The 23303-nt window shown below is 52.2% G+C and overlaps 1 protein-coding gene across 13 annotated transcripts in view; it reads left to right on the forward strand.

The window, feature by feature from the left end:
* RIMBP2 (RIMS binding protein 2) overlaps positions 1-23303 on the forward strand; it is a 327445-nt gene that overhangs the window by 281954 nt on the left and 22188 nt on the right. For all 13 annotated transcript variants that reach the window (XM_021074265.1, XM_021074266.1, XM_021074263.1 and 10 more), the window contains 8 exons: positions 61-206; positions 1771-1847; positions 9656-9765; positions 12172-12984; positions 15376-15527; positions 16540-16989; positions 18869-19012; positions 21702-21860. In XM_021074265.1, coding sequence (XP_020929924.1) covers positions 61-206; positions 1771-1847; positions 9656-9765; positions 12172-12984; positions 15376-15527; positions 16540-16989; positions 18869-19012; positions 21702-21860 — 2051 coding nt within the window. The remainder of the gene's footprint in view (positions 1-60; positions 207-1770; positions 1848-9655; positions 9766-12171; positions 12985-15375; positions 15528-16539; positions 16990-18868; positions 19013-21701; positions 21861-23303) is intronic.

Raw genomic sequence — 23303 nt, forward strand, 5'->3', positions numbered from 1 at the left:
CACCATGCTTTTATGACTTCCTCTGTGTTTTTCTTCAAATTGCTCCAATATCCTGTCCAGGTCAGGAAAGCTCCATTGGAAGCCGAGCTGTGATTGGTGAATATATCCGGCCCCTCCCACTCCCGGGTGACAAGCCGGAGTCTCTGTCCGTCAAGCCCACCTTTCTGTCAAGATCTGGTGGCCCAAGATGCAGATTTGAATCAGACGTGAGTCCTGCCCTGTGGAGACAGCTGGCCCGCTGCACTGTGAAGCAGGCCGTGGATGTTGGCAGCCCTCCCTCCTACTCTTTCTTCCGTGTCTCCCTCCTCTTCCTCCTTTTCCTGCCCTCATCCCTTTGCTCCCATTTACCCATCTTCCATGACCTTGTGCTGAGGTGTGAGGGCCCTGCATGCACAGACAGGGGGGCCCTGCTTTTATGGGGCAGAATGACCACAAACAGGTCAACACCTAAAAGTCAGGTAACAGTTAGTGTCATGAACCAGAAGGATGAGGCAGAGGGCATCCCTCCTCAGAATAGCCAGGGGCCATTCATGAGAAAAGGGACCCAGGGAAGCCACTTAGACTGCAGAGGAGCTGGGAGGTGAGGAGGTGAATTGAGGCCACAGGGAAGCTCCTGATTTTTTGTCCAAGTCCAGGGGGAAGCCACTGAAAGGCCCTAAGATGGGAAGTGAGGTGGTCTGACTTCCACGGAGTTTGGGGGTGTGTTAGGAGGAGGGACCAGTCTGGAGTCCTGACCTTCTTCTGGGGAGGGGGATGCACACAAAGGCTCAAGGTCACTCCTACCCTGTCCTGGGAGGAAAAAAATGCCCAGTGCCCTCTCCTTCCCTCCCCTGACCCCAAGATGGTTGTAGCAGGTGTAAGGAAACATCTGTAGGCAGCGTCTTCATGCTCTGCAGACTCAGGTCAGCAAAGAGGAGCAGGGTTGGGAGGATCATGAGGAAGAAGCTGGTGTCATTTCCATGCAGGATTCCCCAGGAGCACTGGCTACCATCCACATGTAGCTGAGCCCTTGCAAGCTGAGGGCACAAATCATTGCCTAACTTTGTCCTCCAAGGAGCCTAGCAGGGTCTGGGACAGTGACCGTCTCAGGCCTTAAATTACATGGGGTGGTGGCAAGGTCCTCACCTCATTTGAGTCCAATCTGGGTGTGGGGAGATGAGGTCTTTTTTTTTTAAAGTAGCTTTTGTTTGTTTATATTAACATATAGTTGATTTACAATATTTTATTAGTTTCAGGTGTAGAGCATAGTGATTCAGTATTTTTGTAGATGATACTCGATTATAGATTACTACAAGGTAGTGGCTATGATTCCCTGTGCCGTACAATAGATTCTTGTTGCTTATCTCTTTTGTGAGAGTAGTGTGTATCTATTAATCCCACATCACTAATTTATCCCTCTCTCATCCCTCCCCCTTTGGAAACCAGAAGTTTGTTTTCTCTGTCTGTGAGTCTGTTTCTGTTTTGTATATACATACATTCATTTGTATTATTGTTAAGATTCCACATATAAATGGTATCATCCAGTATTTTGGGAGATGAGTTCTTTAATAATGTCTTCTGTAGGGCCAAGGAGCCCAAATGAGGGACCTGCCCCCCACTCTGGGTCATGCCCAAGACAGAGAATGAGGATGTGGTAGCGTCTTATGAGGGTTCTGCCATCTGAGGCTGAAAAGCCCATGGGGACCATGGAAGGGAGTTCCTGTGTGTTTTCAGCATGATACGTGAAGTCTACAGCTTCAATAACCTGGAGATCCCTTGTGTCTTTAATAGATGGATAATGAACGGAATTCCAATACCTCCAAGCAGAGATATTCTGGGAAGGTCCACTTGTGTGTTGCCCGTTATAGGTAAGAGTACTGACCTCTCTGCACCCTCTGAAGACCCATGAGTGTGGGAGGCCCCAGGGCAGGTGAGGTGATGGGTGTGGGAATGCATCGTGAGCCGAGGGGTCCCTTCCTGGGCACCAAGAGAAGGTGGGAAGCTCTGCCAGGCTTTGGAGGATGGCAAACGTTTGTTTTGATAGAATGAGTTTGGATAGTGTGTTAGTTTCCCACGGCCACCGTGAAAAACTACCACAACCAGGTGGCTTAAAACAACAGAAATCCACCATCACCACCCCAAAATTTTAAAATGATGGGAGTTCCCTGGTGGCCTGATGGTTAGAATTCACTGCTTTCACCCCTGTGGCCCAGGGTTCAATCCCTGGTCTGGGAACAGAGATCTCACATCAAGCCACAGCACAGCACAGCCAAAAAAAAAAAAAATTAAAGAATTAAAAAAAATTTTAGGAGTTCCTGTTGTGAACCTGACAAGTATCCATGAGGATGCAGGTTTGCTCCCTGGCCTTGCTCAGCATGTTAAGGTTAAGGCTGCCCCCATGGCATATGGAAGTTCCCAGCCCAGGGATCAAATCCGAGCTGCAGCTTTGACCTATGCTACAGCTGTGCCAATGCCAGATCCTTAAGCCACTGTACCACAGTAGGAAATCAATCCCTCTCCTTTTTATAAAGACCCCTATACTTGGATTAGGGCCCACCTCAAGTCAAGTATGACACCATCTCAACTTGATCACACTTGAAAGACCCTATTTGGAAACAAGGTCACCTCCACAGGGGTCAGGAATTAGGACATGAACACTTCTTTGGGGGACCCAATTCACCCCACATCAGGCAGCAAGCTGAAACTCAAAGTGGGCCACCCTTTTCCAGAACCTGCTGCTTGGTGCTTTTCCAGCATCCTCACTCTCTGACCAGTGCCTGGGCCAGACCACGCAGCTGGTACAGCCGCGAGCTGATCTCTTCTGGCAGGACCCATGTGTCTGTGTCCTCTGACAGTTAACGGGGGCCCGTCTGGCCACACACCACCCTCCTTGTGGTCACCACCTGTCGGAGGCCAGCTCCAGCGGCCAGGGAGTGTGCACTTCCCGATCGGAGAGGGATGCGGCGTCAGCGAATGTACAATTACGGAGACAGCCTCTTTGTCCCTTCTTTCAGGGCGCTGGACTGCTCAAATTTTTATTGGCATAAGTGGTTGATTATATAGACAGCTTTTTGCTACAGATTACATCACAGTGTTAAAAGTACATTGGTTAAATATTATGTGGTATAGCAGCTATACATCATGTTTTAAGATCTTTGTTTTAACTAAACTTAGTGGGTACAATTTAGGGGCAGTTAGGTACAATAGATCTTGTTTTAAGATCTCTATCTTAACTAAACTTAGAGAGTACAATTTAAGGGCAATTAGGTACCATACATCGTGTGGAAAGGAGGAGACAGTACAAATCATCCCATGGCCAGCCAGTCTTTACAATTTGAAAAGTTCACAGACACAAGAATTTGGCATTCACAAACCTTGTTTGTAGACTGGTGCTTATCTTCAAAGCGTTATGGCAGGGAGATAGTGTAAGTAAATATAAACCAACTTAACTAAACTAGCTATCACTTAAAAGCTTTTAAAATCAAAGACAAAACTCACAGCTAGGTTTTTTGGATAATATATGGCTAACTTCTGTGGACCTCATTAAAATCCTAACTCTGAAGTTTACTATATAACTAGTTAATAGATAGACACTATGTTTTAACTAAGTTGGATTAAAATAGGGGAAAAGTCCTTCAGGATGAAATTTTTATTATATTATTGTTGTAATTTTGTTAAGTCACAAATCACCACAGGACAATAAGAATGGGAAATAAGAATAATAAGTAAATAATCAGGAAAGACTGAGAAAACTGAATAGCAAGTGAATAACAGAAAAGACTAAGTTATCCATGGAACAATCCCCACTCAGCAACACAAGATGGAAATTATTTCCTGGGAAATTTAGTTTTCCACCTATGTCAGCAGGCGAGCCTTACTGTCTTCTGGGGCCTGTCCTCGGAATTGTGCCGTACAGGCAGGCATCCCCTTGTTTAGGAACCTGCCCTCAGAATTGCACCGTTCAGACAGGCCCCTTTTCCTGATTAGGAGCTTGTCCTCGAAACTGCACCGTTCAGGCAGGCCTCTTTTTCTGATTAGGAGACTGCCCTCGGAACTGTACCGTTCAGGCAAGCTCCCTTCCTCGGCTTCTTGTATCTTCTTGGCTCCCCACAACCGCCAAAAAACTTTGAGATGGGTGATGATTAGCCTTCCCCCAACTTCCATGCCTGTGAGAATGAATCAAGTCTCTGCCCAAAGTCTGCCACATATACAGACGCTGATGAATCAGTCACAAAAAGCAGGCACGCAACATTCACACCTCCTGTGCTTTACACTCTGTGAAGACCCAGCATGTTGTCCCTCGAGATGCTCCAGCGACACAGGGTGGCTGGGGCACGCAGGGTGGTGTTTTGCAGGCGGACACCACTGCCCTCTAAGTTGGCATCCTGGCAACCAGAATCCCCTTTACCAGGCTGTGCACAGAAGTGTTTAGAAATCAAACCTCAAGAGCCGTGAACAGTTTAGGATCTAATGAGATCTCATTAGATCCTAAACTGTTTCTGCAGAGGTGGCTGGGGTGGGTGGGGGGTGGGCACCTTAATTTTAGCCGATCCATATATTTTCAGTGCCTTTTGCTTTCTCCAATGAGAATCATTTCCAATAACTATTCTGCCGATTGGTGGATTATTTTTTGCTGATGAGTAATCCACTAATTTCATCAATGCAATCCCATCTCTGACATTCAGCTGATAAAAGCACGTGGAGTAGCCGCCCTGGGCTCGGGACCCTTGTTGAGGATGCCAGCCAGCCCCTGAGGACCACCCCCCCATCTGAATGCTGGCTGCCCCGACTAGCATCCTTCACAGGGTCCATGGGAACATTGCCACAGCTCTGGGGAGGGCTTTGAGGACAGCAGTCTAGCCAGGGAAGGAGGGCCTAGCCCTACCCAGTGTCTGATGGGTCAGTGGTTCTTTCTGAGTGTGGAACAGTGGTAATCACAGCTGTTCAGACAGAGCCCTCCATGTGAGATTGGAAGATGGGGCCATTGCAGAGATGGGGAGCTGGCTTCCACGTGTGTTTCCCTTGCCAGTTGCACCTTCCCAGCCCTGAGCCCAGTCTCTTGAGGCTGCTCTGTGCCACGTGCCTTGGCCACCCACTGCGGGGCTCACCCTCCCTCAGCTTTCCTGGGAAGGAGAGGTCTTATTCGGGGAAAGGTGTCCAAGAGCTCAGGCACCCATAGACTGGATTCACAGAAACCAGAGAAGGCAAGACAGGCCGACCAATTTATTTTTTGCATTGTAGTTGCCAGCTCCCGCCAGGGTGCTCCGTGATCTCCCTCTCCGTCCTCTGTTGGTGCCCTCTGCATTTTCCTGGTGATGGTTTTATGCCTGTGTTTTTACCACCTACCCCACCCCCAAACAAATCAAACTGCGTTGTGAATAGCACAGAGAAAAGTTCCAGAGAGAGTGTGCACCTCGGAGTTCCCTAAATACCCTTTGGTTCCCCCGGAGGAGTGGCTCCCAGGAAAGGCAAGTTGCAGGGTGTTTCCCCCTGGGACTAATCACTGTCTTTATTCAGCAACCTGCTTGGAAGTTTCCCCAGGCTTGAAACAGGAGAAGCCTTGTTCCACGTGGCAGCCCCCAAACTTTTCTCCTCCCCTCTCTGCTCAGGATGCTGCCTCCTCAGCCCAGGCTCCCCCCACCTCCCCGCCCCCAACAGCTAGACGACCCTCATTGAGGCTCCGGGGGGAACTCCTGATGAAAGTCCAGCAGGCAGCAGACACAGGCTTCCCACATCCTTTTTTTAAAAAATTATTTTCTTTTTATTTATTTACTTATTTATTTTTGGCTACACCTGGAGCATACGTAAATTCTCCTGCCAGGGATAGAACCCGTGCCACACCAGTAACCTGAGCCACAGCAGTGACAAAGCCAGATCCTTAACCTGCTGAGCCACGAGGGAACTCCACACATCCTTTAAAAAAAAAAAAAAAAGGCTTTACTGAAATACGTCCCATACCTTACAAACCCCCTCTCCCCTGTTTACAGCGTGCAATTCGCAGTGCCTGCCACCATTCCCACTGTCAAGTTGAGAACACATCCATCCTTTCGCCAGCACCCCCAGCCCTCGTGGGCTTCAGGCCCATCCTCTTGGTCCCCAGCCCCAAACAACCCCTGAGCTTTCGGTTGCCATGGTTCCTCCCAGTCTGCACAGAGGCCCTAAGGCTCAGGCCCCGCAGCATCTCAGTTCTCTTTCATACTCAAATAACAGCACAGGACGCAGAGAACATGCTTTGTGTATCCATCCCCCTCGTGGTCATTTACTCCGTCCTCCACGCAAGTCCTTATCGCTCACGGTTTTCTTCCCACCCTTGGCCTCTTCCAACCTCTTCTACCCTCTTTTCACCAGCTGAGACCTGTCTTCCTAAGAGTGAAATGAATCTGTGCCGCAGTCCCCTGTCCCCTCGCTCCATCCCGTCCCCTTGGGTGACCTCCTCATCTGCATTCTGTCTCCAGCCACACGTAGGTGCAAGCTCTCTGCGCCTAGTCAGAGGCCTCCAGCCTCCTTGCATCCCGCTGACCCCTGCTGGGTAACCGTATCCGCATCTGCGTATCCTGAGCTCAGGATGCTTTGCGTCCTCCAGGACTCTGTTCCCCCACCCTCATACCAGCACACCACACCCCCGCCCCGCCGCATCACCCCTAAAGCCACTCCCTTGTCCAGCTCTAATGTATCTGCTAGCTGCCTCCCACCGCCCCCCCGCCATTCCCCCATCCTCCCCCATCGTTCCCCACTCCCAGCCCCCTCCCCTTCACACAGCCCCAAAGAGACCCCTTTGTGAAATGTAAAGGTGATCCCGCCACTCCCTACTTAAACTCCTTCCTGATACTCGTTAGAGATTAAATCCACACTGGTCTGGCCAATCCCCCAACCTCCTATTTTTACCCATCTTTCTCCAGCTGGCTAGCCTCTCTGCTCCCTGAAGGGACCCTGCTCCCTGCCCCCGAGCCTTTGCACTGGCCTTTCCCTCTGCCAGGACAAGTTTCTGCTTCAGTCCGCCCCCTTGGGTCCCTTCCTGATGCAAATGGCCCTGGCAGTTACAGAGTTAGTAAAACCGTCAGTGTCCGGGTGACATTCCTGGAACCTCTGGACTGGGACAGTGAGAGACAAAGCGTCCTGTGTGGTTGGACCCTCCCAGAACGAGGTCCAGGGGGCCTTCATTTTGGTCCCGCCCGACTGCTCAGTGAGCTTGTGACCTGGGACAAGTCAGTGCACTTTGGTTGGCCATGAAAATTGGTAGTCCTGATGTCTTTCCTGCTTTCCTTACTGAGCTTAATGGGGATCAAATAAAACACGTAGAGAAAAGTGCTGGTAACTCACGGTGCTATTGGCCTATGACTCATTGTCACTTAGTTGTTATCAGTTCATGGGGCACGGCTATTGTGGACTGAAGAAAAATGCACAACATAAAACCTGTGAGTCATGTTCTATTTGGGGAACTTACAGAGGACTCTGGCTTGGGGGATATTCCCCCCACCCCCTGTAGCTCTGAGTGAACTGCTCTGAAGAGGCAGAAGAGGAGCAGAACGTAAATGAATTTGAGGGCTGGGAAATACATGCAGTCAAGCATTAAAAATTACTCCTGGAGTTCCCATAGTGGCTCAGTGGTAACAACGTGACTAGTATCCATGAGGATGCCAGTTCTATCCCTGGCCTCACTCAGTGGCTTGAGGATCCCACATTGCTGTGGCTGTGGTGTAGGCTGGCAGCTGCAGCTCCATTCAGCCCCTAGCCTGGGAACTTCCATGTGCTACAGGCTTAGCTCTAAAAAGAAAAAAAATTTTTTTAATCATAAAGAACACTTTTCTCAAGTTAGTGATTTTAGTGCTTTTCTATGTAGGGGAAGAGGCAAGAATTTGGGGTCATTGGAATTTTTGCTTAGATGTGCATCTTATCCAAGCATTCACCTCCTCATGTTTTCTCCACCCGGAATTCCCTGCAGGGCACGCTGTCGTGAGGGCTTCAGCTTCACTCTTTGTGTAACAGGACAGTGAGTGACACGCTGTTCTTTTTGTTGACACATCATCTCCCACAATCAGTAATGTCAGTTTTATTTTCCAGTTGAGGCCTTTCCTGTTATTTTAAATTACTGAAACTTTTAATTAGAAAATCAAAAATTCATCTCACACTTTTTTTTGCTTCTTAGGGCCACACCTGAGGCATATGGAAGTTCTCAGGCTAGGGATCGAATTGGAGCTACAGCTGCCTGGCTTACACCACAGCCATAGCAACTAGGGATCTCTGCGGCGTCTGCAACCTACACCACAGCTCATGGCAGTGCCAGATCCTTAACCCACTGAGTGAGGCCAGGGATGGAACCTGAGTCCTCATGGATACCAGTTGGGTTCGTTACCACTGAGCCATGACAGAAACTCCTCATACATGTTTTATTTGCAAGTTGGACATGACTTTTAAAAAATGTTCATTCCACTGTTTGGAGGACTTGAGAAGGTAGGGCGTTATACACTTTTGGTGGAGGTAGGGGAGATAAAACATGCATCTATTTTCCAGGATGTTTTGGCTGTATGAACCCAAGACCTGAAAAATATGCACTGCCTTGAGTAAATAGACTCTCTAGGGATTTATCTTTAGGAAGAAAGTGTGCAAAGATATGTTGATGAGACTATTTGATGCAGCACTGATTGTATCAGCCAAAAGTGAGAAGCCATATCAATGCCCAATACAGGAAATGAGTGAAATAAAAAAAGTTAATTTCTTCAGTAGAATATAATGCAACCATTAAAAAGGACAGGTTAGAGTATTTTATGAGGTGGAAGGATAATCCTGCCATACTGGAAAGTATAAAAACAAGCAGATGACTACATAGTGTATGTCACATGATCCTACTTTCTCTTGATAAAATATACTGAAATGTTCCAGGGTTAATTTTTTTTTTTTTTAATTTTTAGGGCTGCACTCATGGCATATGGAAGTTCCCCGGGTAGGGGTTGAATTGGAGCTAAAGCTGCCAGCCTACACCACAGCCACAGCAACATGGGATCCGAGCCGCTTCTGTGACCTACACCACAGCTCATGGAGACTCCAGATCCTTAAACAACTGAGCAAGGCCAGAGATCAAACCCACATCATCTCGGATACTAGTTGAGTTCATTACTGCCGAACCACAATGGGAAGTCTGGTTGGGCTTTATTCTAATTCAGCTCATCCTTTCCTCCAAAATCCAAATATAAAGTCGGGTGTGGTAAGTCATAGAAAGAAAAAGAAACACATTAACTGTTGTTCGAATTCAGAGAATCAAGACCCATGTGGAGGCCAATGTCGTCATGGATACTAGTTGGATTCTTTTCTGCCGAACCACAAAGGGAACTCCCCGGGTTAATTATTTTTTAATTACGGTTAATTATTTTTAATTAGCTTATTGATTTGGGTATTTAAAACTATGATTTGGAATCAAATAATAATCTGTTTCAAAGGACTCTGAGTGTACAACGGTGGTTCTAGAATTATCTTTTAGTTCTAAATCTGCATGATGCAGCCATGGACGGCCTGAGTTTTCGGTGCACAGAGGACTCTAGCAGGGGACCATCGTGGTGTGGGTCTAAAATGTCCTGGGAACAGCAGATAAAAGGCTCCACACTCTACCAGGGACAGGGGGAGGGGCTCAGTCGCCATCCATCTCCGGTGTCCGCTGAGTGAGTTTTGTTCCTCCCTCTAGTTACAACCCCTTCGACGGGCCGAATGAGAACCCGGAGGCTGAGCTGCCCCTCACGGCGGGGAAGTACCTCTATGTCTACGGGGACATGGATGAGGACGGCTTCTATGAAGGTCTGGGCGAGCGCGGTGGGCGGTGCGCGCACACGGCCCTCCAGGGCGGGGTCCCCATTACCCCCGGGTGCCCCAGCCTCTGACCCTCCCGCCCTCTGCAGTTGACAGGTGCTCCCCTTTGGGGGGCCGAGGAGGGTTTCCTGTTTGTAATCCCAAGAGGCCCTCTGACACTGGGGGTTGCAGGGTGGGGTACCCTCTCCCATTCACGTCCACAGAGCTTTCCCGGCTGCTCCTGTAAACATGTGGGGTCGAGGGACCAGGGTCTCTCCTCCCAGTCCATGTCACTGCCCAGCACCCCAGGGGACTCTCAAGTGACCTCCTCCGTGCCAGGGCCCGGGCCGGGCCCATTGTAGGTGACTTCACCTGGTTCACAGCCATCCCATTGATCTTCAGCCCCTGTTGTTAACATTTTTCCCCTGTTACACCAAAGAAAAATTTTATTAAAGCATAGATTACTGGGTATTTTAAAATACATGAGAAACAAGTAGTGATAATTGGTTAATTACAAGTAGAAGATTGGCTAGGTCTAAAGAGATTTCTGGGAAGAAAGCCTGAACATGAAGGAATAAAAGCTGAGCTATAAAGAAAAAACAAACAAAAAAACAACAACTTGAGAAAAGACAGATATACCAAGGCATTATCACACAACTGATTTCTAAATGCAATACTTTTGAGATATGGAACAATGATCATTACCTCTAAAAGTCAGCTGGAAACAAATTGATTTTTAACAAACATATTTTTTTCTTTTTAGTGCATCTGCGGCATGTGGAAGTTCCCAAGCTAGGGGTCCAATCGGAACTCCAGCTGCTGGCCTACACCACAGCCATACGAGATCCAAGCGACATCTGCAACCTACACCACAGCTCACGGCAATGCCAGATCCTTCACCCACTGAGTGAGGCCAGGGATCGAACCCGCATCCTCATGTTGGGTTCTTAACTTGCTGAGCCACAATGGGAACTCCTCAGGCTATGTTTTAGAACAACTTGAAGGCAAGGACTGACCTCCCAAGACCCACCGCCGTCCAGGTGGGGACAGGAGCAGAACTGGACCTTCACTGGTTTCCTGAGAATCAGGATTGATCCAGTGGTCAGCATCCCTCTGCTGGGCCTGTCACACATCCCCTGAGGCAGGAGTCTACCGGGAGCAGACCCAACTGTTCCTTCTGCACTTCCCAGTCTCCTGGGACCCTGGACACCCCCCACCCCCACCCCCCGTCAAGGCCTATCTCTGCAGTCACCTGCCATGAATAGGGGGGAACTGTCCTTTCCTGCTGCTGCTGAGGGATTACACAAACCCCGTACATAATCTTTGAAGCCTCTCAGAATACTTTCCAGTTTTTCAGGCATCTTCTGTGAGCAGGCTTTCAAGCCCCATGAATAAAGAGGACACACAGGAATTAGACCATTTCATGAAGTCAAAAGGGGGCCCCCTGCCTCCACTGTGACTGCTCAGAGCCGTTTGGTGGCATTTTTTGGCCATGCAGCCCCCAGGTGGTTCTGGCACCAAACTGATCATCTCTGTTTCACACCAAATGGACATATATCAGGAATTTCACTAAGATGGAGACGGTGCTCTGCTAGGGGTAAAAAGTCACCTTTTAATTCCCGTAGGTGCGATTACCCAATCAAAAATCAGAGTAAGATATGGCCTTAAAAAAGAAAAAAGGGAAAAAAATAGGAGTTCTCATGTGGCTCAGTGGGTTAAGAACCCAATGTATTGTCCATGAGGACGTGGGTTCAATCCCTGGCCTTGCTCAGTGGGTTAAGGATCTGGCATTGCTACCAGCTTTGGTGTTGGTCACAGATGCAGCTTCAGATCCCTCGTTGCTGTGGCTGTGGTATAGGCTGGCAGCTGCAGCTCTGATTTGATGCCTAGCCTGGGAACTTCCATATGCTACAGGTCCAAAGGAAAAAAAATCAGAGTGAGGTGTGTAAATTTTTTTTCACCTTCAAACCCACATATTTTCCACGTTGCTCATCTTCTGGACAAACACTTATGAGTTCCTACTGTGTGCCATTGTCCATGCTAGGACTGTCCAGGAGTGGGGAGCAAGGGTTCCTGCCTTCCCAGAACATCATCCCAATTGGTGGGGGAAGGGGCGGGGGGGGGGCAGGTTTGTGGACATGTATGCAGGTAAATAAATGCAGTGCAGGGGACGCTGCAGAGAAAGCCAGTGATGGGGGTGGGGGAGGCAGATGGTGAGTAGTGGGGGTGCAGACCCAGGGGAGGGGGACTCCTTGGAGAGATACCTGTAAAGAGCTGAGGGATCTGCTGTGACCCTGTTGTTTCTGAACCTTCCCATGGCGGGGGTTGGGGTAGGGGTGGGATGCAGACTCCGCTGCAGGACCTCAGGTCCCCCTTGGGACGGTCAGGCCCTAACACTGACCTTGTGCCCAACAGGTGAACTCCTGGACGGGCAGAGGGGACTGGTGCCCTCCAACTTTGTGGATTTTGTCCAGGACAATGAATCTCGATTGGCAAGCACACTGGGGAGTGACCAGGATCAGAATTTCATCAACCATTCTGGCCACGGTGGGGAGGGAGAGAACATTCTGGACCTCCACTCCCCAACGCACACGGACTCTGGCCTCACTGACAACGGGGCGGGGACACTCGATGTGAACATCGACGACATTGGAGAAGACATTGTGCCTTACCCTCGGAAAATCACCCTCATCAAACAACTCGCCAAAAGTGTCATTGTGGGCTGGGAGCCCCCGGTGGTGCCCCCGGGCTGGGGGACCGTGAGCAGCTACACTGTGCTGGTGGACAGGGAGCCACGCCTGAGCCTGGCGCTGGGTGGCAGGACCAAGGCACTCGTGGAGAAGTTGAACTTGGCAGCCTGTACCTACCGTGTCTCTGTGCAGTGCGTCACCAGCCGGGGCTCCTCGGATGAGCTGCAGTGTACGCTGCTGGTGGGCAAGGACGTGGTGGTGGCCCCCTCCCACCTGCGAGTGGACCACATCACGCAGGTCTCTGCCGAGCTCTCCTGGCTGCCCACCAACAGCAACTACAGCCACGTCATCTTCCTCAATGAGCAGGAGCTGGACATCGTCAAGGCCGCCAGGTACAAGTACCAGCTCTTCAACCTCAGGCCTGACACGGCCTATAAGGTCAAGGTCCTGGCCAAGCCTCACCAGATGCCCTGGCAGCTGCCCCTGGAGCAGAGGGAGAGGAAGGAGGCCTTCGTGGAGTTCTCCACGTTGCCCGCAGGTGAGCCATTGTCCAGGGGTGTTCCCCAAGGGAGGGGACACCAGGATGATACCCATACAGGGGGAGGGGTGGGGGAGCAAAGGGAAGCTGCAAACAGCCCACACAGTCCTGGAACATCCTTAAATCACTGTGAAGCATGAAACACCCACACACCACGTGTGTGTGTGTGTGTGTGTGTGTGTGTGTGTGTGTGTGTGTGTGTGTGTGTGTGTGTTCCAATCCCTGTGGATGCCTGCTGTGAGGTCTTAGGGTCCGTGCTGGAGGATGAAGAAACAAGAAACACCAAAACCGGGGCACCACGGGTTCTGAGGCAAGGCGAGGTGCACGCCCACTGAGACAGCTGGGAAAGTCTCCTGCAGAGCTTGCGCAGGTGTGCTGGGGGGAGGAATTCGGACCAGGAGGGGATGCAGAGCCTCAGCCCCAATTCCTGTCTGTCTTGTTCAGCTCGGGCCGATAGAACAAAATACTGTCAACAGAGTGGCTTATAAACAATAGCCATTTATTTCTCACAGCTTCGGAGGCTGGAAGTCCAGGATCAAGGACCCAGTATCTGGCAAGGCCCACTTCCTGGTTCATAGATGTATCTTCTCCTTGTGTCCTCACCTGGTGGAAGGGAGCTCTCTGGGGCCTCTTTTTTTTTCTTCTTCTTCTTTTTTTGGCTACCCTGCAGCACATGGAGTTCCCAAGCACATTGATTAGATCTGAGCCACAGTTGCACCTGCGCCACAGCCGCAGTAGCGCTAGGTCCTTTAACCCACTGCGTAAGGGTTCGAACCTGCGTCCTGGTGCTGCCACTGATTCTGTTGTGCCACAGCTGGAATTCTTTTTTCTTTTTTTTTTTTTAATTTTTGGTGGGGCCTCTTTAATAAGGGCACAAATCCCATTCATGACCTAATCACCTCCCAAAGGCCCCACTTCCTAATACCATCACCTCGGGAGTTAGGATTTCAACACACGAGTTTGGGGAGACACATTCAGGCCATAGCAGACTGTTTTCATGGTCTGTTCAGAAGGAAGAACGTCTGGACTGTGGAAATGACATGTCATGAGTGTGGGGGAGGGGCAGCCTCCGAACCTGGTTCCAGCAGTGGGTGTGTGGTTGGACGAAGTGCCCCCATGTGATGGACATCAGCCTGGCGTCCTCTGGGCCTCCTGGAAGGATGGGCTGGAGCTGCCAGGTCACGGCTTCGCAAGTCTTCCCCCCCCCACAGAACCCCAGCCCCCTGCTGTGATTGCTTTCAAGGTAGAAGTGGGTGCCCAGCAAGATCCCAGACTGGTTTCAGTTCTTGACCTTTGCCCCTGAGCATAAAGAAGAGCATCTGTCATGTTTGAAGGGGCTGTCCGGGTAGAATTTAACTCCCAAACCTGGTTGGTCGGAAGTTCAGTTGCCCGTATGAGAGCCCATGGAGGAGGTGTCACATCTGCCTTTGCAGCTGCTGTGAGCCCCGCTGAGCAGCTTCCCCTAAACCTTAATTTCCTCCTTTGCAAAATGAAGGTGCCCTGAATCCCCAGGATTGTTGTAAGGATCAAGTGATGTGAAGTGTCCAGGGTGAGTAACAGAATGAGCCGCTTGTTGAAAATCCTCAGCAAACAGTCTCTGCTGCCCTGCGGAAAAATCCCCTGGGACCTGAGCAAGGTCTCAGAGAAAGAGGCTCATGCCTTCCTCCTGAAAGTTAGATGTGCCTTTTCCAGACCTGGAGGAAAGAGAGCTGCCTATGGGTTGCAGGGCAGATGGGCGGTTGGGCTGTCACCAGAAGCTACCGGGAATGACCAGTGATGGGACCCCTGCCCCCTTCTTGCTTGAAGTAGCAGCCTGAGACTTTCTCTCTGGAGACCCAGTGAGCACCATTCAAACTGGCTCAGACGCAAAGGAAGCGGGCAGTTCACTGGCAGAGCCAAAGGCGGGCGGGGCTTCCTCAGAACCCACCCCTTGCCAGCTTCTAGTTCTTCCCAGTTCTGCGAAATGGCAAGATAGGTGACCTGTGGTTTTGCTTACTGCTCTCATGTCCTATAAAAAGAGGGATGGAGGGAAGGAGGAGGGAGGAGAGGGGGTCACAGAAGAGAAGAGAGAGGGATTGGGGGGGTCTCTTTCTTCTGCCACATGCTGGGATCTTGTGGCTGCTGGGTCACAGGCTGGCCTGGGGACAGAGTACCAGTGAGCTGGGGGGTGGGGGTTTCCAGGAGGTCACCTCAGTGCATCCGGGAGCTACAGCTTTTTGTTCTCCTTCTGCTCTGCTTTCACACATCGAATTCTCTTCCTCCCCGCCCCTGCCCAGACTTTGACAAAAATCCCATTTCTAGATGTCACCAGCTGGGCATGGCATCAGCTCACCTGCCAAAGGGCTGTGCTGTGAAAACTCATCTGACTCTGTTCCCCCCCCCTCCTGCCAGGTCCTCCAGCCCCCCCACAAGACATCACCGTCCAAGCTGGGGCCACCCCAGGCACCGTCCAGATCTCCTGGAAACCACCCCCTCTGACAGCCACTGGGCTGTCCAATGGAGCCAATGTCACCGGCTACGGAGTGTATGCAAAAGGGCAGAGGGTGAGTTTCTGCTGAGGTGGCGCTGGCACCCAGTGCTGCTGGCCATCCACGCGGTGAGGGGTGACTGTCCCTGTCTCATCCACCCAGCACTTACAAGTGCCCCTGCACTGCAACCCCAGGGCCCGGCTACAGGCCACCGAGAACTTCCATCCTTTTTTGCCCTATCCTCCTTTCCAGATGCTCTCTGCCCCCCCCCCCCATGCCCCCGTGCCTGCCTGTGCTGCTGCTCTGGACCTTTTTTGTTCTTCTTCCCCAAAAGTCACTTCTTGAGGCCCACAGCATCAGGGCCCCCTCAAAAGATGATGGGCTTAACGGATTCCACCAAAGTGAGTCTTGGTGACATGGCAGTCACATCCAAATGCCTCATTAACACTGCAGGGTCCTTAATGTCCACGGAGGGAAAGCCCATAATCACAGGCCCCACCTCCTCCAAGCACACAAAATAGACACGGCTCCCTTTTTTGGGGGGGCAGGGGGGGCAGGGGCTTGAGCAAGCTTCTGTCTGTTCCCGCAACCTCCCCACCCTGTTCGCCTCCAGGGCCCAGGGAGGTGATATGTCAGGTGCATGTGAGTGTTTGGGCTCGCTCTGTGACAGTGGCCGCTATGGGCTGCAGGACCCTCCTTCTACTCCCTGATCCCTCAAGAAGCCCACCAGACAGGCCCTGCTCCTGCAGAAAAGGCCACGCACGGTCAGTCTTCACAGCCACAAAAAGCCCCTTTGGGCCTCTGCCAGCACCTTTGGTGCGCCAGGCTTTGGCAGTGGTAAGCCTAGTGTTCTGATTCCCCTGTGGCGCCTGCTTCTGTTTCTCACTTGGTCCTGGCCAGGGGAGAAGGGGTGTGCTGTTCCCTCCAAACCTCCAACAGCGGGGCGGGAGCTGGTCCCAGAGGGTCTTGATTTCCAGGCTGCACAGTGCGGTGTGAGGAGGACGTCGGCGGCCGCACCCCTGGCCGCAGGGGGGCGTTAGAGGCCCTGGGGCCGGGCAGCGCGGGAGCCGGCTTTCTCTGTGCGCAGGTGGCGGAAATCATCTCCCCGACTGCAGATGGCACAGCTGTGGAGCTCGTGCGGCTGCGCAGCCTGGAAGCCAAGGGCGTGAGCGTGAGGACCCTCTCCGCCCAGGGCGAGTCCATCGACTCTGCCGTCGCTGCCATTCCCCCCGACCTCCTGGTGCCTCCAACCCCCCACCCGAGAACTGCTCCCACACCGAAGCCATCAGCAAGTGCCGGAGCCCCCGAAACCAAAGAAGAACACCCGGGTCCCCACGCCAAGGCGGACGAGGCCTGGGAGCACGGTCGGGCGCCCACCCCGGCCCACGGCCGCATGCTGGAGCCGCCTGGCCTGCAGGGGCGGCGGTCGCCCTCGCCCAGCCGCATCCTCCCGCAGCCGCAGGGCGCCCCGGTCTCCAGCTCCGTCGCCAAGGCCATGGCCCGGGAGGCCGCGCAGAGGGTGGCGGAGAGCAGCAGGGTAAGGCCGGGGGGCGGTTTCCTCGCTGGTTCCCTGCAGCCCAGCTGGGATGGAACATTGGGGGAGAAGGGCTCCCAACACCCAGCTCCAGGGCAGCTGCCTTGACTTGGCAGGGACGATGTCATGTTTATCCTCCCACTTTCCCCTAGACTTGTCCACCTAAAAAATACGCACAAACTGAAAGTGGAGAGTTAAGTTTTCTTTGGGGGCAAAATGAGGACTGTAGCCTGGGAGGCAGCATCTCAGAGAGCTCTGAGATACTGCTCCAGAGAGGTAGGGGGAAGGCCAGTATATGTGATTTTGGTAAAGGGCATTAGCAACCCAACACACATTTTTACAGAAGTTTGCTGCTAGTCTCAAGAATGTTTCTGCTAGTCCCCAGGAGCAGACCTCACCATGAAGGATTTTAGTGCTTTTCTAGATAAGAGGAGATGCAAGAATTGGGTTTATAGTATCTTCTGAAAATCTCTAACTCTCTGAAGATCTGTTCTGCTAGTTTTCCCAGAGCACAGAGGACCTGACTCCTGGTCTCCACCCTGAGCTCCTTTCAGGGGGCGTTGAGGGTCGGCAGCTGCAGTGGCTCATGATTCAATCCATGTAGAGGCTGATGGCAAGTGCCAGTCTCTGGTTCTCACACAGCGTTTTAGGCCTGATCCTGGCAGAAACAAACCTGTGTTTTTATTCCATAAATATAGACCCAGGTAAACAGAGGAAATGGTTATCTACCCACTTCGCTTAGCAAACGAGCTGTGAACAATACACTAACCAGGCCCTGGTCTGTGTCTAGGGGTCTGAGAGGTGCCTCCTGGGGGTCAGCTTGGGGATCCATCTTCCTAAAAGAGGCTTGTGGGGGTGGGGAGGGGGTCTCTCCAGGACAGGGACCCCTGGCAGTGCCTCCTCTGAAATGTAGGGGAGACATCTATGGCAGTGCCAGCAGATCCCTCCTCCCACTTCCTGGGCATCCTGGGGGCTGGAGGCTAGATCAAGAACTTCAGGAGGGATGCAGACCCTTTAGAGGTCAGAGCTGAGGGACGCAGGCCATCGCCTGGCCACCCCCCGGGGAATGACATTGATTCAGCGCTGCTGAAAACCTGGAAAGCCAGGCTTTATGCGTGATCTCCCAATTTGTTAACAGTTAATCAGCCACGGGTGACCTCTGACCAGAGGAAATGCTTCAGGACACTCATGTTCACAGCTGGCCCCATGCCCTCCTTGCCCCCCAACCCCGATTTCCCACAAAGCATAGGCCCCATGGGCAGGAAGGGGCTGGTGGGTGGGCCCTGTGCTCTCTGCCCTCTCAGGTGACAGCCACGTCCACCACCATCCTGGGGTCCCCAAATAGGACCCCCAAGAGTGGGCTGGAGCCAGAGACTGAGCCCCAGAAAGCCTGGGGCAGCTACCCCTCCCTCCACACCTGGCTCCGTCTTTCTGGTGTGGACAGAAAGCAAACACCTGAGCTTCCACTTTCAAGAAAAGGTTCATTGATCCCATTAAGAGCCAGGCCCTGGAATTCCCACATGTGGCGCAGTGGGATCAGTGGCCCCACACAGTGGGTTAAGGATTTGGCATTGCTGCCGCTGCAGCTTAGGTCTCAACTGTGGCTTGGATGTGATTTCTGTATGCTGCCGGGAGGCCAAAAAAAATAATTTTTTTTAAAAAAGAGCCAGGCCCAGGTGAGCCTCCAAGGGGAGGGCAACAGAGGCAGCATCAGAAGACATGCCCACCAGCCAGCGCGTCCAGTCACCTGCCCCAAGTCCCATTCACACAGCTTCCTTCCCAGGAGGCGAAGGAAAGGATGGAGCCCAGAAGACAAGATGCGGGGCCTGGAAGCTCCCTCCCCCTGCAGCTTTTCCTAACACCTCTGCTCTTCTCTTCCAAGTTAGAGAAAAGGAGCGTTTTCCTGGAAAGGAGCAGTGGGCAGTACGCAAACTCAGACGAGGAGGATGGCTATGAGTCCCCGGATGTTAAGAGAAGGGGTGCGTCAGTGGACGAGTTTCTGAAGGGCTCAGAGCTGGGCAAGCTGGTGAGTGGGGCTCCCGGGTCTGTGAGAGGGACTGAGAGGTGCAGGCCTGGGTGACCACAGTCACCTTTGACATGGATGGTTGAGATTGAACAGTGCCTGTGCATTTGTCACCTCACTTGGGGACAGTTTCAAAAGTCTGAATGTGAGGCTTTTGCCCTCCCTGAATCCCTTGGGCTGGTTTTGTGGGTCAGGTAAATAGGTAACCACCTGGCCTCAGCTTAGGCAAGACCTTCCAGGTGTTCCTTCCTGTCATTAATCAGGCAGGTAGATGCATGTTGGGTGTCTGCTGTGTGCTAGGCATCATGGGAGATTCAGAATTATACATCCCACCCTAGGAGGGACCAAATGTCCTGCTTTCCCTTCTAGACCAGGCTTATAAGTGAAAAATCCATCCAACGTGGGTTTTGTCTCCAATTTCTGATCATGTGTATTCAAATGGAAATGTCCTTGAATGGTGTCAAGCATGAACAATGATGTCAAGACTTAATCCTGGGCAACAGAAGGGTGGGGCCTGGAAAGTCCTAAAATCTTGAGATGTCGGAGCTTGGAGATGCCCCAGGTGTTGGGTCTTCCAAGCCTCTCAAACACACACTTGTGTAGCAAGACAGTGTCACAACCTTGATAACAGAACCTTGAAGGGAGTTCCCTGGTGGCTCAGTAGGTTAAGGATCCACCTTTGTTATTGCTGTGGCTCTGGTTGTTGCTGGGCTGAGGGTTTGATCCCTGGCCCAGGAACTTCCACATGCCATGGGTGCAGCAAAAAAAAAAAAAAAAAAAAAAGGAATGCCTGACTAATAATGACTAGGATAATAGACATTTCATTATTCCACAATACACAACATCTCAGGTAGGAGGTTGCAAGGTTGATTCAGACACTCAATTATGTCTGGGCTCTGGTTCTGAATCTTCCATTCTTTTGGCCTTTCTCTCATGGTTACATAGTGGCTGCCATAGCTCCAACCATCACACTTTCATATGACAGCACCCCAAGAAGGAAGGAAGGGATGAACTAAAAATGGAGGGGCCTTTCTCTTCAGGCACTTCTCTCTTAACTGGTAGCAAAATCTTTTCCAGAAGCTCCATCAGACTTCCCACATTTCGCTAGGCAGACAAGAGTCATGTGCTCACTACCAGGCGAGGAATAGGATTCCCATGAATGGCTTTTCCATGGCGTATTTGGTGAACAATAGACACCTCCTTCCATCCCATGAGTTTATTGCTAACTCATCACTGGGTCTGAATCAAATCAGATTGTGTTCTTGAGGGGAGTTCTTTCCCATTTGCCTTGGGAAGACCTCATTAAAACCAACCTGATCCTTGTGTATTCATTTAAAGCCAATTTGCTTTTCTGTCTTTGCGGCACCTGCTTGAAAGAATTAGGCTGGGGCAGCCCCAACACGGACACAAGGACTTCTCAGGCTAAGAACATCCTCACCAGGCCACCTCTCTGAGGCCTTGGCTGGGGGAAGACCCCCTACTCTCCGAGGGTTCAGCTGGGGCTGGGACCCCCTGTCTGGGCCCTCATGCTGCCTCCCCATCAGCAGGCCATGAACTTAGTGTAACTCAGGGGTTGACATGTCTTTATCTAGAGTAGCAGTTGAAAGCAGGGTATTTTTAATAAACATGTCTCAAGATGCTATTAAATACATCTGTCTTGTCGCCCACCAGGAGAATAAAGAAATTGTTCTTAATCAACACTGTCTAGCAGAAACAAAATAGTTTTATGCAGGTTCAGGGCTCATAAATCTGAGCTCATTGTGCAGTTTGAGTTGCTGTAAATACTGATGCTGAAGGATGGGTGCTTGCTTTGCTCATGGGAACGGGGCTGTTGAATTCCATCATCTCAAAACCCCATCAGGGCAGCTGGCAGGTCAGCTTACACATTAGCAAGCTTGCTTTTGCTTGCTTTTCTGTTAACCTTTCCTGCTGTCCCTAGACTCCTCCCTGAGCACCCCCAGCAGTGTGGTTTTCTCCACTGTTGGTGACTGAGCTGGGCACAGAGTGAGTATGGTCCCCTGGGGGCCCCACCCCACCCAGATCAGGTTGTCCCTCCAGACACTCCAGTGTGAGACTACATGGTATTCTTAAAACTCTTACATTCCCTTAATGGTGCACTTGCAGCCCCTTTCCCACCACTTACCAGTTTCTACTGCACACCCCTAGATGCAACATACACCGTCCCCAGGCCCCGAACCTGCTGCCTCCTGAGTTTGCCATTTCTTGCTTTAGCCTATGTCCAACCACTAAGTTGAAGATGCTGATGGTACCCAGAAAAGTGATGTTTTCCCATGTGTCTTATAAGTCCTGCCTGGAGCCCAGGGGTCTCTGCTCGCTCCTGTCTGGACTTGGAGTTGGAAGGCCTGTTCTGGTCCTCTCTCTGCCATCCGTGCTTACCGCTTGCTTTGGGGCCCGTCGTTCCCTCACCTTGGGTGTGGCTTACACCCAGACATGTCCCTGAGCTCATGAGTTGACAAAGCAGGGGCAGGTAAGGAGGTCCCTGGTGGCTCAGCAGGTTAAGGATCTCACGTCACTGCTGTGGATCTGTGCACAATTGTGACACAGGTTTGATCCCTGGCCTGGGAACTTCCACATGACGCCAAAAAAGCCAGGGAGGGGTCAGCCAGGAGACCCCAGGGACTCCCATGTGCTGGGGCTGCCCATCCATCCACATCCCCTTCTCCTGCCCCAGCCACACTGTTGCCATGGAGACGAGTACCACACAGAGAGCAGCCGGGGGTCGGACCTCTCAGACATAATGGAAGAGGACGAGGAGGAGCTCTACTCTGAGATGCAGCTGGAGGACGGGGGCCGGAGGCGGCCCAGCGGCACATCCCACAATGCCCTGAAGGTCAGTGCCAGGGGAGGCTGGGTCCCTCCCTGCCGCCTGTCAGTTGCCCCCATCCCTTTCCCTTTGCTGGGGCTGTGAGGCCGGCTCGAGGGAGGCCTCGCCCTGCAGGCTGAGCCCGCAGATTTGGATGGGTGTCTCTCACTATTGAATCTGCACTCTGGGGCTCCCGGGCCTCCTGTCCCTCCTCTTTGCCAAAAGTTTGGGGCAAAGGAGTCTGGAAGAATCCACTGGGCAGCCCCAAGGGCACCCACCTCTGTACCAAGAACTGAATCGGAAAGAATAGAACAAAGAAGATTCCATCCCAAGCCCCACACCCCGACCTGGCGTGTCCATCCTCAGAGGAGCAGGCGCCGGGAGTCCGCCCCGAGGTTGGGAGGCATAGTGCCAGCTGGGGGATCCCGCAAAGAGTCTTTAGTGGAAGCAACCCAAGCTAGCCCTGCTGGGGGAGGTGGGGAGGGAGGGAAGGAGGACCAAGGAGAGGGGGCGTCAGAGGAGGGTCTGCCGTCCTGGAGGACAGTGGGGTCTACACACAAGCCCCTTCTACAGACCCTGGCATCCAGTGCTCCCCCCTCTGGTGTGGCCCTCAGCAAGGGTTTGATGGGGGTGTCACCTTCATAGAGAAAGCTTGAGGCCCCGGGTGTGCGCCCCACCCTCGCCTGGGCAGCTGTCCGGCAACCGCTGCTGCTGCTGCCCGTTACAGCCCGGGCATCTTTTCACTGGGCACAAGCTGGTCACCCCTGTGCACGAGGCTCTGCACCAGGCTGGGGCAGGGGCTTGAGGATGGCTCCAGCTGCTCCCAGCCTAGCGAGGGAGACAGATGAAGAAGGGCTGGAGAGGAGAGCTGGTAGAGCCTCTGTGGGGTATTCAAATGAAAAGGGAGAGAGAATCCTGCTGGGGGAAACAGCGCCGGACCCCAGCCTTTCTCTGGGAACACAGAGCCACGCACTTTGAATGGTGGACAGACAGCAACATCCAAATCTGGCTGCCAGCCCACTGCCCACTTGCATAGACCAGACTGACTTATGTTCTCCCAGCAAAGGCCCAAGGCAGGGCCCTGGAAATTCTGTCACTGAAGAACATGCCAGATCCCTATGCAAATCCCCTGCATGGTTGCAGCTCCTGCTCCCCACACCAGCTCCCCTCCCCACCCCCCGAGCCACTGTCCAGGTCCAGCAGGATTCACAGTGACCTTTCTTGGCATAGGAAAGCCCCGGGCTACCAGGGGTCCAGCCTAACCTCCCCCCACGCCTCCCCCGGCTTCATTCAGAACCACATGCTATGCGGGGGTCAAGACCTGTGTCTGCGTCCCCTCCCCTCCCAATGGAGGGGCAAGCTGGGATAAAACTGCCTGGCAGGTCCCACCCCCACAGGCTCAGCACCGAAGCCCCACTCCGACCCACAGGAGCGATCAGAGCTTTGGGAAGTGGCGCAGAGGCTCACCTC

This window comes from Sus scrofa, chromosome 14 (assembly GCF_000003025.6).
Source record: "Sus scrofa isolate TJ Tabasco breed Duroc chromosome 14, Sscrofa11.1, whole genome shotgun sequence".
Taxonomy (NCBI): domain Eukaryota; kingdom Metazoa; phylum Chordata; class Mammalia; order Artiodactyla; family Suidae; genus Sus; species Sus scrofa.